At 41.9% G+C, this 14,525-nt stretch overlaps 1 protein-coding gene across 4 annotated transcripts in view; it reads left to right on the top strand.

Annotated features, from left to right (window-relative positions):
- Elp1 (elongator complex protein 1) overlaps positions 1-14,525 on the top strand; it is a 63,446-nt gene that overhangs the window by 35,013 nt on the left and 13,908 nt on the right. For all 4 annotated transcript variants that reach the window (XM_036178146.1, XM_036178149.1, XM_036178147.1 and 1 more), the window contains exons 26-29: positions 1,943-2,066; positions 3,173-3,270; positions 4,322-4,523; positions 6,588-6,649. In XM_036178146.1, the coding sequence (XP_036034039.1) occupies positions 1,943-2,066; positions 3,173-3,270; positions 4,322-4,523; positions 6,588-6,649 (486 nt within the window). The remainder of the gene's footprint in view (positions 1-1,942; positions 2,067-3,172; positions 3,271-4,321; positions 4,524-6,587; positions 6,650-14,525) is intronic.

Raw genomic sequence — 14,525 nt, 5'->3', positions numbered from 1 at the left:
TTACTCATTCTCTCTGTATGCCAGTCCTGCCTGTTTCTCTTGCCTACTATTGGCCATTCAGCTCTTTATTTGACCAATCAGGTGTTTTAGACAGGCAGTGAAACACAGCTTTACAGAGTTAAACAAATGCAACATAAAAGAATGCAGCACATCTTTGCATCATTAAACATATTCCACAGCATAAACAAATGAAAGCTCTAAGCATAATTGTCAAACAAGAATTAGATACTTTCTGTCAACTTAAATTTCTGAGTAAGGTGGAGTTCTGTAGATTCGTGATCCTTAGGGAAACAGACCACAGGCACAAGTGCAAGCCCAGGGCAGGCTTTGCCCCTCTCCATTGTCAGGAGACTGTGTTATAGCACACAGTCACCCTGGTTTCAGATGCCTTTCTTAGGCTCTGTGCTAGTCTGCCCTTTTGTTGAGTCTTCTCCCCCCTTCATGGAAAGATAAGCTCCTGTGTAGAGTTCATTGCATCTACCATCTCTAGCAGCCTGCCTCTTTTTCGGGTGGGCAGGACACAGGTGAGAGCAGGGAGCAGTTGTGTGGGTGCTGTGGAACTTGGCTGTGCATCCAACTGAGTTTTAACAAGTGTTCCTCTTAAACCTCAGTCCATGGGGTTAATAATTTGCCTGTTTATTTATGACCTAATTGTGACTCTTTTATTAATAAAAGCTAATGGGAAAGGCCCCTCCCTGAGATTGATGACTAGACTCACATTTAACTTCTCCACAGCATATGAAGCATCAGGCAGAATATTAAAGAAAGATACTATTTTATTGATAAATCTGTCCTTTAAAAGGAACATGTTTTTGGGTGTCATCATTTTGGTGTGAATCATGTAAATGTTGGCTGTTTGCTGTTTGTTACACTTTAGTGTCAGGAGATGCACTCAGCTGCCTTTCTGCCCACACATGTAGTCTGCGATTCTGTAAGTGACATTAACAGAATAGTTCATGTAGGGAAACCTCAGAGGTCGTCACCTCCCCACCTGTGTTGTGAGTGTCAGCTGCTTCCTTAGCTGACGTTATCAGTATATCTGCATACACTCCATGTATGGTCAGAGGCAGTGTATTTGTGAGCTGTCTGGAACTGAATAGTAGAATAAAACCACTTTCTTGTTAAAAAAAAAAAAATCTGAGTAAGTTTTATATGCCATATATTAAGATCAACTTTAACAAGATTGACTAAGCTCACCATTACTCTGTGTAATAGTCAAACACATCTTAAACTAATATTCCACAACACCACAGCTAGTGTTCCTAAGCCCCATTCTCTGTATATTTCTATGTGCATACACTTTTTTTTGAGACAGGATCTCTCATTGACCTGGAACTCACTAAATAGAGTAGGTTGGCTGACTGGCCAGTAGGCCTCAGGGATCTGTGTCCTTCCCTAGTGCCAGAATAACAGGCTCATGCCACCAGGCCCGGCTTTTTATGTGGGTGGGTTCTGAGGATCTGACTCAAGGTCCTTCTGCTTGCACTAGCCTGTGTCCCTAGCCAGGAAGCTGCTCTTTAGGAAGAAAAATCAGCTTATTAGGCATGGTACAGAGCAGGACGTCTTAGGCCCTCATAGATTTGCATCCAACTCAGTACATTTTACCTTTGTTTTGATGTGTGCTCTTCATAATTTGCATGTATGCCATGTCACAGAAAGCCTTGAGAGCCAGGCCTGGCTCTTTAGGAGGGACTTAGAGTCATTCTTGACTGTCTTCCAGATTACAGGCTTGTTTCCTTATCAGCCCATGAAGGAGTTGAGATTTCATGATTACTATTCCAAATTTAAACTAGTAACTCTCAAATATGAAAGCATTTTTCCCAAAATTTGATTTGATTTGATATATGATATATAATTGATACATAAGTGTAATAAACATTTAGAATTATGTTCTTCTATGTTTATTGTCTTACATAACTATCACAGGTAACTCTTTTTCTAGGATCCTAAGGAATATCTTCCGTTTCTTAATGCACTTAAGAAAATGGAAATTAATTACCAGAGGTTCACCATAGACAAGTACTTGAAACGATACGAAAAGGCCATTGGGCACCTCAGCAATTGTGGTAAGTATGGGGGATAGTGTTTATTACTGCTTCAAGGCTTCTTTAGAACTAGGCAAGCTATAAGATACAAGGTTATCCTGGACAGATGGGTTTCAGTTTCCACTCCGGAAAACTTGATTATTGCCTGTTCACCTTATTTTTGTCTTGTGCCCTGAAAGGTTGAGGGTAAAGCAGGTCTCTCTTGATGAACAGGCTCTTTCTGGGGTAGGATTGAGCACTTCCTAAATTTATTTCAGTGCCTCACTCAGAACTCGTGGATAATCCCATTTCATAGTGTTTGTCAATATGGAATGGAAACAGACCCCTGCTTGCCTATAGTGAGTGGTTTGCAGAACCACAACAGCACCTTGTGAGCTCCTCCTCACCGCCCCTATCCTGTGCTGGAACAGATGTGACTTGTCACTGAGGACACCTGTGGTGCTTGTTAAGTGTACATTCATCTACTTCCACAGAGATTATGATTCAGCTGGATGGGACTGAGGCCTGAGGGGAGCATTTAATCAGCTACCAGGTGTTCCTGTAGAGGAGCATGAGGAAATATTGAGCAAAGAGTGTAGCGAGATTTCCTAGAGCAACCCTATCCAACTAGATCTCCTTTTACCTCAGAATTCAGAGTGTTGCTCACCCCAAGTTGAGATTTGAGGCTGTTCTTTAGATTAAGTTGTAGAGACTGTAAAGGCTCATGGTTGGGAGGAAGCTGGAGTGATGTCTCAGTCAGTAAGGTGCTTGCTTTGTAAGCAGGAGGACCTGGGTTCATTCCATAAAGCCCACAGGAAAAGGCCTGGTTTAATCTCAGCTCTAGGAAGGTGGACAGGAGGATGCCAGGGTCTCATTGGCCAACGAGCCTAGCTTACCTGACAAGCTCTGGACAATGAGAGACCCTGTCTCAAAAAACAAGGTGGACAGTGCCTTCTGAGGACTGTCAGCTGAGGAGGACATGAGGAACAACACCTCAGGTTGTCCTCTGGCCTCTACGTGCATGCTCACACATGAGCACACATACAAAAACTTCCACATTAATGTTGCTTAGGAAACATAGGCGTAAGCGAAAGCTGTTATACTTCCAGAGTGTTTTACCTGCATTTGTGTAAATCTTATTTTTACAGGACCTGAGCATTTCACAGAATGCTTAAATTTGATAAAAGATAAAAACTTGTATAAGGAAGCTCTGAAGTTATATCACCCAGAATCACTGCAGTACCAGGTATGTGATGGGTGAAATGTGAAATGAGGTCCTCTGGTTTTACTTTGGGAATTTGTTGGAAAGTGAGGACATGTTGAGTCCAAACATTGTCCTTGGCTTCAAGGTTTGTCCTACATCCAGTCAGTCTCCTCTTGAACTTGTTAGGAAAAGTTAGCAAGGGTAACAGTATTCTACGAGTTTGGGATCTTTGTTTGTTTATATAAACATCTCTTTAGGTTTTCTAATGTACCAGGTACTTTGCTTCTAAGTTAAATGTGTTACATGGTCATCCTTATCACCTGATAGGGTGTTGTGCCCAGTGTACAGATGGGGCCACAACGTGCAGAAGTGTCAGAGTTGCAGAGTGGCGTGCCTGGGCTGCTGAGAGCAGGCTTTGTGACCACCAGGGGCCTTCCATTCCTCACTGTTCTGCTCGGCCATGCCGCTGTCATCACCATGTCCATCTCTCTGTGGGGTGCATGCATGCTCTCCTCGTTTACTTTCCATGCTGTGGTTGGACCCTGGCAGAAACCACAGAGGAATGCTGCTGGCTGGTATGCTCGGTGGCTCTGGTTCAGCCTCCGACTTACACAGCACATGCTGCCATGCCCAGTGCAGACACTGCTCATAGTGAGCTGGTTCTTTCCACATCTGTTAGAAATCAAGAAAACGCCCCACAGACATAGCCCCTGGCACTCTGATGGAGGCAGTTCCTCACCTGAGGGTCCCCCTTCCCAGGTGTTTTGACAACCAAGAGTGGCCGTGCTGTGTTAGTTAAGTCCATTCTATGTAGTACAAAGGCTTAAATGTACTGTTGTTGTTGTTGTTTTAATATTTAGTTAGTTGTTTATTTATTTTATATGTCTGGGTATGTCTCACTGTTATTCCCAACATCTAGAATCATGCATATGTAGGTACTCAGTATATGTTGAGGGAATAAATTGTACATCTTCAGTAAGGTTTTGAGTAGAAAAAGGTAGATGCTCCAGTGTGCCGACTGAAGTAGCCTCCGTTGGAACTGTAAAGACAGTCCTGTCACATTTCCTCACCATATCTACATGTCTTGTTACAGGCGGTCAGTGTCACGTATGGAGAGCACCTGATGCAAGAGCAACTGTATGAGCCGGCGGGCCTTGTGTTCGCCCGCTGTGGGGCCCACCAGAAGGCGCTCTCGGCGTTTTTGGCTTGCGGCAGCTGGCAGCAAGCTCTCTGTATGGCTTCCAGGCTTCACCTGACCAAAGACAAGATAGCTGGCCTTGCTAGAACTCTGGCAGGTAAGCAGGGCCATTTTGTGTTTATTCTTCAAAAGGTTTGCGTCTATTGCTTTGTTTGGTAATTCTGTAAATAAGTTTAGGGCAACCTTCCTTGAGATAGGCTCATTCTAGTCAAACTTACGTAGAACGTTCTTTTAAATAGAACAACAGTCCCACAAACACCTCCAAATGTGTTGGCATATTAAAAAAAGCGATTTATTTCTCTGACCTGGGTACTGGTAAATCTATTATGTTGCTTTGCAGTCTCTTAAGAGAGGAAATTGTGCCTGCAAATGGCCTCAAAGTTACACGGTGTTAACTAGTCCATATTATTCACTGACACTTAGACATTATGGTCACACCTAACAGTGTGGCTTATTTGGCCTTTCAAGAAGATAAAGATGAAGTTTTGGATGGAGCTATTGTGGTGTAGCCAATATATGGTTGTAAACCATAATAGTTGCCAGGAGTAGTGTGGACAAGACCAGATGCAGAAACAGAAAGTAGAGGCAGCTGAGTGGCTAGAGTTGAGGAAGTTCCTGATGTGGGGGCAAGGCTAGTACTTCTGACTTCTGAGAATAGAGGTTAAGAACCCTGTGAGAAGCAAGTAGGTTTCTGGTTTCAGTAGTGCTTAAGATTAAGAAATGCTGGTATTTCTTTTTCTCCTTCCTGTTCTCCAACATGAGTTTTAGGGATGAGGGATAATTCAACCAGAGCATTCTTTAACAAACTCTTGTTTACATTGTCAATGATCTCAAGAGCAGTTCTGAAACAAGCCTCCAAACTTATAGGTAGGGTGTGTGTGTGTGTGTGTGTGTGTGTGTGTGTGTGTGTGTGTGTGTCTGTCTGTCTGTCTGTCTGTCTGCATGTGTCTGTCCCCTTCTTATAGTTTAGCTTCTCATTCATCATGTCTTATTGGTAGAATATGCATAGTTATTGAAGATGTTCATTGGCAGAAGGTACAGAGGTCAGGAGCTAGGCTTTTAAAAGTCATTGTTGTGTAGTATAGTGGAATGGTTACTTAGTCACTGTTCTGTTACTGTGAAGAGACACTATGACCACAGCAACTCTTGTAAAGGAAAGCGTTTAACTGGGGCTTACACACAGTTTCAGAGGTTTAGTCCATTATCCTCATGGCAGGGAGCATGGCAGCACGCAGGTAGAGATGGTAGCTGAGAGTTCTGCATCTTTATCTGCTGGCAGCAGGCAGAGGAAGAATATTAGGACTGGCTTGGGCCTTTGAAACCCCAAAGCCTACTCATGGTGGCACACTTCCTCCAACAAGGCCACACCTCCTAATAGTGCCAGTCCCTAAGCTTTCAAACATACTAGCCTATGGCGGGGTATTCTTATTCAAACCACCACATATGGTACAGTTACTTTGTATACACAGTTAATTTAGCCCTTACACAAGCCAACAAAGGTGGAGAACATGTAACCACTTCACTAGTGGAGGTAGTTATGTGGCTTTTTTCCATTAGTATTGTCCTGGAGTGGGGATAGGATGGAACAGATGAACCTCCCAGCCTCTTAGTAACACTGGGGTTTTGTGTACCTATTATAATCTGTTTTTTTCAGCTAGAGTGATTGTAGGAGCTAAGGACTACATGAGACTGCCAATGGTACCAGCTACCTCCATCTAGTACCCGTCTAGAGAATCACAGTTTCTTCTTGCCAGAGAAAGAGATGGGTTAGTGAGAGGTACCAAGTTAGTTGCCAAGATGTATGCCTTTGGAAGCATTTTTTTTTTTTAAAGCTAATTTTGGCTAAATGTGATTTTTCAAATCCTGTGATTAATTTAGATTCCTTTACTAGGCAGGGTAGCATACCTCTGTAAGCCCAGGAAGTCACAGCAGGTGATTTCAGCTTCAGGATGGCCACCTAGGAGACACAGTGAAACTGTGGTTGTGAGTGAGTGAGTGTGTGTGTGTGTGTGTGTGTGTGTGTGTGTGTGTGTGTACCTCATGTTGTGTAGTACATCTGCTTCCCCAGAGAAACTCAGAAGCTTGTAGTCTGGTGCATCATAGAGACAGAAGTGGAAGCCAGTTTCTGTTTGTTGTCAAGTGCTTGTTGCTGTCTTTGCAGGAAAGCTGATTGAGCAGAGGAAACACATTGAGGCAGCCACAGTCCTGGAGCAGTATGCCCAGGTGAGCTCTTCCCTGTCACCCCACATCAACAAGAAAGGACTTGCCTGTACCTACTAATGGTGAAACTGAAGGAACCGTGGTAATGGTTAGATCTTGAGGTGGTGTTGATTCTAAAGGTCTTCCATTTGCTGACTTGACTTGAAAATCTTAGTCCAGTGTGTCTCTTAAGTACAGACTGCTATATCCAAATCTGAAAAGCCTCAAAATCTGCAGTTTTGAAAACTGATAGGAATGCCACAGAGCTAAAATCCTGGTGCTGTTCCCATGTGACAGGGTGTATTCAAATTGCAATATTGTTTTGGATATGGGTTGTGTGTAAGGAACAGACATGAATGTCTTACTTAGACTTTCTTTCCGCCCCCCAAGATAATGCATTGTGTGTGTGCAAATATTCAAAAATCTCAAAAGAAAAGCCCCAAGTACTTGGGGTCCTGTGCACTTCTGATACACATTCTTAGCCTGTAATTATAGACTGTGGATAGAGTACTAGAGAGCTCTATGCAGTGTGTGCTAGTGACCTGACTGGAAAGCACATTCAGTTTCCTGTGTTAACTTTGCCAGAGCAGAAGCGGTGAGCAAGGGCCATTAGAGGATAGGCCACTGGTGCTGGTGCGTTCACTCTTTGACTCTTTGGGGGGCCGCCACCCAGCTCCCACATAATCCTACACAGAGGCCTTAGCTTGACTTTTTCTTGCCAGCTTTTCTTAACTTTAAATTATCCTGTCTATCTTTTTGTCTCTGGGCTTTTACCTTTCTCTATTTCTATGTATCTTTTCTTTTGTTCTTATTCCGTTTCTGGCTGTGTGGCTGGCCCCTGAAGTCTTCCTTTCCTCCTTTTCTCATTCCTTGATCTCTTTTTTCTCTTTTTCTCCTTCTATTTATTTTCTCTGCCTGGCAGCCCCACCTATCCACTCCTGCCTAGCTATTGGCTATTCAGCTCTTTATTAGACCAATCAGGTGTTTTAGACAGGCAAGGTAACACAGCTTCACAGAGTTAAACAAATGCAACATAAAAGAATGCAACACAACTTTGCATCATTAAGCAAATGTTCCACAGCATAAACAAATGTAACACATCTTAAAATAATGTTCTACAACAGGCCACTAAGCAGTGGCCACTCTTTTGTACTTTGTTCTTCTTTTAAAAACAGTAGCACAAATCCTAATTGGTCTTAGTAGTAAGAACCCAGAGCCAGATATTGGGGTAAATTCTGAAAGATCAGAGAAGCAGACCAGCCAGCCACTAGAAAGATTTCTTACCTCTACCAAATCCTGAGCCTGAAAGGGGGATATCTTGTCTCTATGAAACCTCAGACTGAATGGGAGCTAAGCTCCTGTTTCCTCCCATCTTAAAATCCTCTCACCACCTAGCCATATCACTTCCCTTCTCTACCTCCCTAATGCTGGAATTAAAGGGTCGGGGTCAAGGGTGTGTGCCACCACTGCATGGCTCTGTTTCTCTTTTAGACTGGATCAATCTTGTGTAGCCCAGGGTGGCCTAGAAGTCACAAGAGATTCATCTGCCTCTGCCTCCTGAGTGCTGGGATTAAAGATGTCTGCCACAATTGTGTGGCCTCTGTGGCTAACTGATGACTTAGCTTTGCACTCTGATCTTCAGGCAAGCTTTATTTGTTAGATCACATACCAAATATCACCACATAGTTCTTTTTAATCAAGGCACCTTGGAGGTTTCCTGTGTTACAGCAGATTGTATGTGGCTATGTGAGGTTGTGGTAGAATTCCAAAAGTTACTAGGTAAGAACTGAAGCTGTACTGACCCTTGGCCACAGGCTGTTAGGACACAGGCACACAGTGGACACCAAGTATTGCTGCTGTGTACAGTTTGGGCCTTTTGTGTGAAAGCTTTTCTTGTTTTATTGGTTTTTATGTGTGTGCATGCAAACACACATGCATGTGCACTTGTACTTATTTGGCCGAGGATAGCTTTCAGGGGGTGCATCTCTTTTTACCATGGGTCCCAGGGAACAAACTAAGGTTGCAGGCTTATGAGGAAAGTGGCATTATTATTTTTATGATTATTACTGTTTTATCCTTTTGAAACAGAGTCTCAGCATAGCCTATGCTGTTCTTGAATTCCTTCTTCTGCCTCTAACTCCAAAGTGCTGAAATTACAAGCATAAGCCACCACACCTGGTTTGTGAGAGCTTACAATTGTCACTTGTTGTTTTAGGATTCCTTAGAGAGACAAAACAAATAGAATGAATATATATTAAAAGGAAGGGACACTAGGTGACCTTCCTCAGTACCATCTTGGGTAGTTAACAATAGTGGTCTTCATACTGGAGAAGCTGAGAACCACTAGCTGCTCAGTCCATGAGGAAGGGAGCACTGAAGGTCTAGAGGCTTCCCGAAGAGGCACTGGTCTTCAGTTCATGCTGGAAGCCCAAGGGCTAGGTTCTGATAGCAGTGAAAGAATGGAATGTTGGGGTAGCAACAAGGTGGATGATAGCCAGAAGTTTCTGTGGTCCTGTCCTGCACTGAGGTCAGGATGAATCTCTCCCACCCATGTCCTACAGCCTCTCAGTCCCAAGTAAACACACAAAAGCTTATATTACAAACTGTATGGCCTATGGGTCAGGCTCCTTGCTGGCTAGCTCTTATTACTTAATGCAACCCATTTCTATTAATCTACATGTTGCCACATGGCCCTAGTGTTACAGGTTTGCAAGCATCTTGTTGCTCCTTGGGCTGTGCTCTGGCATCTCCCTATCTCTGATTATCTTTCCCACCTGGCTATAAACTTTGTTGCCATGGACCAAAACAGCTTTATCAACCAATCAGAGAAACACATATTCACAGCATACAGAAAGACATCCCACAGCACTTTCCTTTTCTGTCTAATCAAAAAGGGAGGTTTTAACTTTAACATTGTAAAATTACGTATGATAGAACAGTTATAAAGCAGGAATTTGACAAAATTAAAGAAAATATTCTATCATCCTGTATTCATGAGTCTAAAGTTTTATATCTAATTTATCTTTTATCATGACTAAGGAAAACAAATTATAACTATCTAGTCTTCAGCTCCATCAAAGACTCCAGAAGGATATATATAATATTACTTGAGCAAACAAGAAGTGCATTGCAAGCAACTTCTATAATTCTAGAAATGACAGAGACATCTGGCTGCCTGGACAATCATCCAAAGTTCCTCTGTAACTTTGGGGCATCTATCTTCAGCCTACAGGTCTAGAGTCTCTGGCAGACTTTTTAGTGAAGCAGGAAATTTGAAAGTTTGTCTTGCTTATTGGCAAAGTTTATTAGTTGCTTCTCCCTGTGTCCTGCAGAATGTCTGGCAGTTTCTTCTGTGGAGCAGGAACCAGAAGGACCATCTTGCCCTGTTTAGGCAAAGTTTAGCGGTCACTTTACCATGGGTCCTGCGTGTCCAGTCTATACAACATCCTGCCAAGCAGTAGATGTAAGGACACTATTTTGCCCAGTGGCTAACTTTTGCCACAAAGAAAGCAAACTCCACAATGAGTTTCTTCAGTGCTCATCATCATCTTTGAAATAATTGGTGCTGCCAGGAACAATGTCTCACTGTCCAGAAAATTCTAAGTTCCTTAACATTTTAAATGCCATATTCCATAGGTCTTTGAAGTGTTTGAAGATTAGCTGTGTAATTGAAATATATCTTTGTATACCTAAAAAACTTAACTAATATGACTATAAGTTTGATTATTGTAGATGACTAATTATTAATCTGTATTTCTTAATTATACATTATAATTTTAAGAGTTGCATAAACATAATACCTTAAACATAAATATATATACAGTATAATAAAATTAACTTTAAATTTGTATCAATAAACTAAAATCCACAGCAATGTAAAACATTTTAAACAAGTTGTTGCTCTTTAGAAGTAGATTCAATAATCTACCCTTTAATCCTGTTATATCTATATTATCTCCTTTTCTTCTTTAGAAAGAAATTGCATTTATAATCAGCCCCCTTTAAATAAAAATAAACATAAACAATATTTCGGGAATTTGGGCATAGCTTTCTATACTACTTCCTGCTGGTGGGGGGCACTGGCAATCTTATGCAGATCCTGAGAAAATCAAGAATTATAGTTAAATCTTGGCTGTAGTAGTCTGTGAGGCTATATCAACCTTTCCAGGGGCGTCTTGGTTGATCAGTCCACAGGATCTTATCTTCTGTGGAAACAAAAGCAGAACCTCTTTTCCAAAGCAGTGCATCTTTAGACACCAATTTTAAATTCAATATACCTTTAAAATAATACATATTGGTTTAACTGAGTAGCCCCTACAATCAAATGTCTCTCTGCAGTTAAAAAAATCTCAAAGACAGTATAATAATATGTAATATCCAGATTCTTTGTGTAGTTTTTACCTTACCATGGCTTAACTTTTATATTTTACTACCTCTTTAAAGACTTTTAAAACTATCTTTTTCTTTATATAAACTGCATGTACTCCTTTTCCTCTCTTCCAAACCTATGTACACTTTTACATATACTGTCAACCATTTTATTCCGTCTGAATCTGTCTTATTTTAAATCTGTAATCCTTCCCTGACCAGGAGAGATTTTAAACGGTTAAGCTGCACAGTGACTTTGGCTGTTGACTCCAACCCCCTTGGCTTTCCAACATGACAGATATATTTACCATCCGCTCTGGGACCCATGCTCACTACTGAGTCTTGGAAGCAATGGATCTTTGCCTCTATGTAGCAATGTATAGCTCAGAAAACCTGTTTTTTTTGTTTTGTTTGTTTTGTTTTGTTTTGTTTTTTTGTCTGTACTTGCACAAGCTAAATCCACCATGCAGTGCACTGCAAGACTTGGAGACACTTCTATATACCGTGGTGGGAATCTACCATGATGTAGGTCAAGCCCACATGCTGCAAACCTGCCATACTGTAGCTCAAGCCCCCAGGCCAAGATATGTCTGTATCAGGGCTTGTCTGAGAGACACAACTAGGAAGCTGCTTTTAGCTCCATATTAGAATCTTTTTTTTAAAGCTTTCTCAGGTTTTGAGTGGAAGTTCTTGCTCCACGTTTGGCACCAAATGTAACCACAAGTTTTTCAGGTTCTGCCTGGCCCTACTGTCAGGACAAATCTCTCCCACCTGCGTCCTGCAGCCTCTTGGTCCCAAGTAAACATGTAGAGGTTTATATTACTTACAAACTGTATAGCCTGTGGGTCACGCTTCTTGCTAGCTAGCTCTTATAGCGCAACCCATTTCTGTTAATCTATGTGTTGCCACATGGCCATGGTGTTACAGGTCTGCGGGCATCTTGTTTCTCCTTGGGCAGCGGCCTGACATCTCCTGACATCTCCTGATTTTGCTTTTCTTCTCTCTAAATCTCTGCTTAGATTTCCCACCTGGCTGTAATCTTTCTTGTCATAGGCCAAAACAGCTTTATTTATCAACCAATCAGAGCAACACATATTCACAGCATACAGAAAGACATACCACATTGGTGGATGAACTCACCAGCAAACACAAAGCTTTCTCCTACTTCAGTCTGTGCTGCCACCAGAATTGCCGCCATCCACATTTAGGGTCTTCCTACTTTAGGTAATCTGATCAAGAAAATCTCATAGGTGTGCCAGCAGCTTATGTCCTAGTTGAGTCCAGATTCAGGCAAGGTGATAATCAAGGATAACTCTAACACTATACTATCACATAGACTTACGACGTAATTGTGTTGTTAGGATGTGTCGGGATGGGTTAAGACTGAACGATGAGAACTTGTATTTCAGTAGATCTATAAGAAACTGCTGGGGGTGGGGCAGCAGCTGGAGAGATGGCTCGCCCATGTGTCAGTTAACAGCCATCTGTAGCTCTGTTCCAGAGCATCCTATGCCCTCTTCTTAACCTCCATGGGCACTAGGCATGCACATGGTGTACAAATACACATGCAGGCAAACACCCATACAACTAAAAGTAAATAACAAAAATTTTAAAAAGAGAGAAAAGATATGTTGTATGATTTTGAGTTGAAAGATCAGTGAATAAACCTGGCCTAAGAGGGTAGAGAGATTAGTGGGAAGATCTGGAACAAATTTGTATTTCCACTGAGATGCACTTCACTTGTACACCTGGGCCTGCCTGTACCAGGTGTATGTTATCTGTGGCTCCATAACAGTTTGCCACATAAGTCAGCCATCTACAACAGACACCTATTGTATTGCAGTCTTTAGAGAGCCTGCTCCAAGACTGCACCCAGGGTATGCAAAAAATGTCAGCAAGAACTAAACTTTTCTATCTGAGGGATAGGGAGAGAAGCACATGTGTTCTGATGGTAACTTTCTTTTTACTTACTCTTGAAAAACTTTTTCTCCGATAGAAAACTCTAGACAATATATGAGTTACATTTTGAGGGTCACATTGTAATTCTTAAGTATACAAGAAGCAGGGCCATTCTGATAACACATGAGAAAATTCTCTTGGACTTGGAATGTTCGTCTGACTGTAACCACGGCAACGCTTGGCTATCAGCCAAACTTCTGGTAAGCAGGCAGGAGGAACATAACACTCAATTGCTCTGCACTTTCTTGAGGGACAGTGACCTTAAACATAAACAGTTGGCTGATCCCTGAGGCCAGGAGTTCATACAGAGAGTTACAATTTATGAAGGGAGTTACGTCTATAAGGTTATAAGCCAGAGTTTTGCAAGTGAAGAATTGGCACCAAAGTTGCTTTTTGCCTGACCTTGATTCAACAATCAGACACCTGGGAATCTGTCCTTGTGCAGTTAGTTCATTTGCAGGGGCAACTAGTCTACTTTGAATTTGCTCTGAGGTCTTAAATAAGCTAATTGTGTAAAAGCTTTCTTTGTAGCTGAGAATACTGTGATTTTCCTATATCATCAAAATTATACAGCTTAGGAAGAAATCATCTTTAGACAGTCCACAGAATAAATGCCCATAAGATTGAGATGGAATCATGAGGTTACATGTACACATTACATAAAAGTGTGTGGTAATGCGTAGCTTCCACAGCTGTTTTTGCACATGTGAAATTACAGACAGAAGCAACCAGTGTTCAGAGCCTGTGGCCCCATGAGCCTTGCTTAACGAGGTTCCTTCATCAGAGAGTCATTCATCTGGCGGCTTGGCATCTGAATTATTAGTTGCCATCTGCTGTAATATGCCATGGACTGTGGTACTATTTCTTCACCGTCCATGGGCAAAAAAATCTGATAGTGCTTAACTTGGGGCTTAAAATCACTGGTTTCAGACTTACTTTCCCTTTCTAGGTTTTTTGTTGTTTTGTTTTTTGTTTGCATGTATGTTTTTGTGAGTTTATGTACATGTGTGTATGCTTGGGTACTTGTCAAGGCCAGAAAAGAGCATTGAGTGTCCTCAGTCACTCTGGCTATTCCTTTGAGGCAGGACCTGTACCTGAACCTGGAGTTCACATCTTAGCTAGGTTGGAAGCCAGCATGCCCCGGTGCTCCTCCCATCTCTGCCCACCCTGAGCTGTCTGTGTGTTTGTGGGAATGCACTGCTTGCCAGGCCTTAGCCACGGAGCCATCTCTCCCGCCCCCTTCCTCTCTAGCCTAAGCAGATACTAATAGTATCATTGTTTTAGCTACTTTGTGCAACTTGTGTGTTGAGCCTTTGTTTTCTAATCTCCCTTGTGATTTCTTCATTGACCTTTGAGTGTTCCAAAATGTGTTATTTAACTCACAGATATTTTTTGAGCCATCTCTTACTGATTTCTACTCTCTGTTTTGATTATATGCTTTAAAAAATAAGCATTTGATAGTCCAAAATATGGTCGTTTTTAAAAGTTGTGTGTGTTCATAGTACGATGTTCTCTTAGTTACATTGGGATGGTCAGTTGACTGTGCTGTTCTGGCTTTTTATGTCCTTATCGA

This window comes from Onychomys torridus, chromosome 2 (assembly GCF_903995425.1).
Source record: "Onychomys torridus chromosome 2, mOncTor1.1, whole genome shotgun sequence".
Taxonomy (NCBI): domain Eukaryota; kingdom Metazoa; phylum Chordata; class Mammalia; order Rodentia; family Cricetidae; genus Onychomys; species Onychomys torridus.
This window is presented reverse-complemented; position numbering and strand designations above follow the sequence as displayed.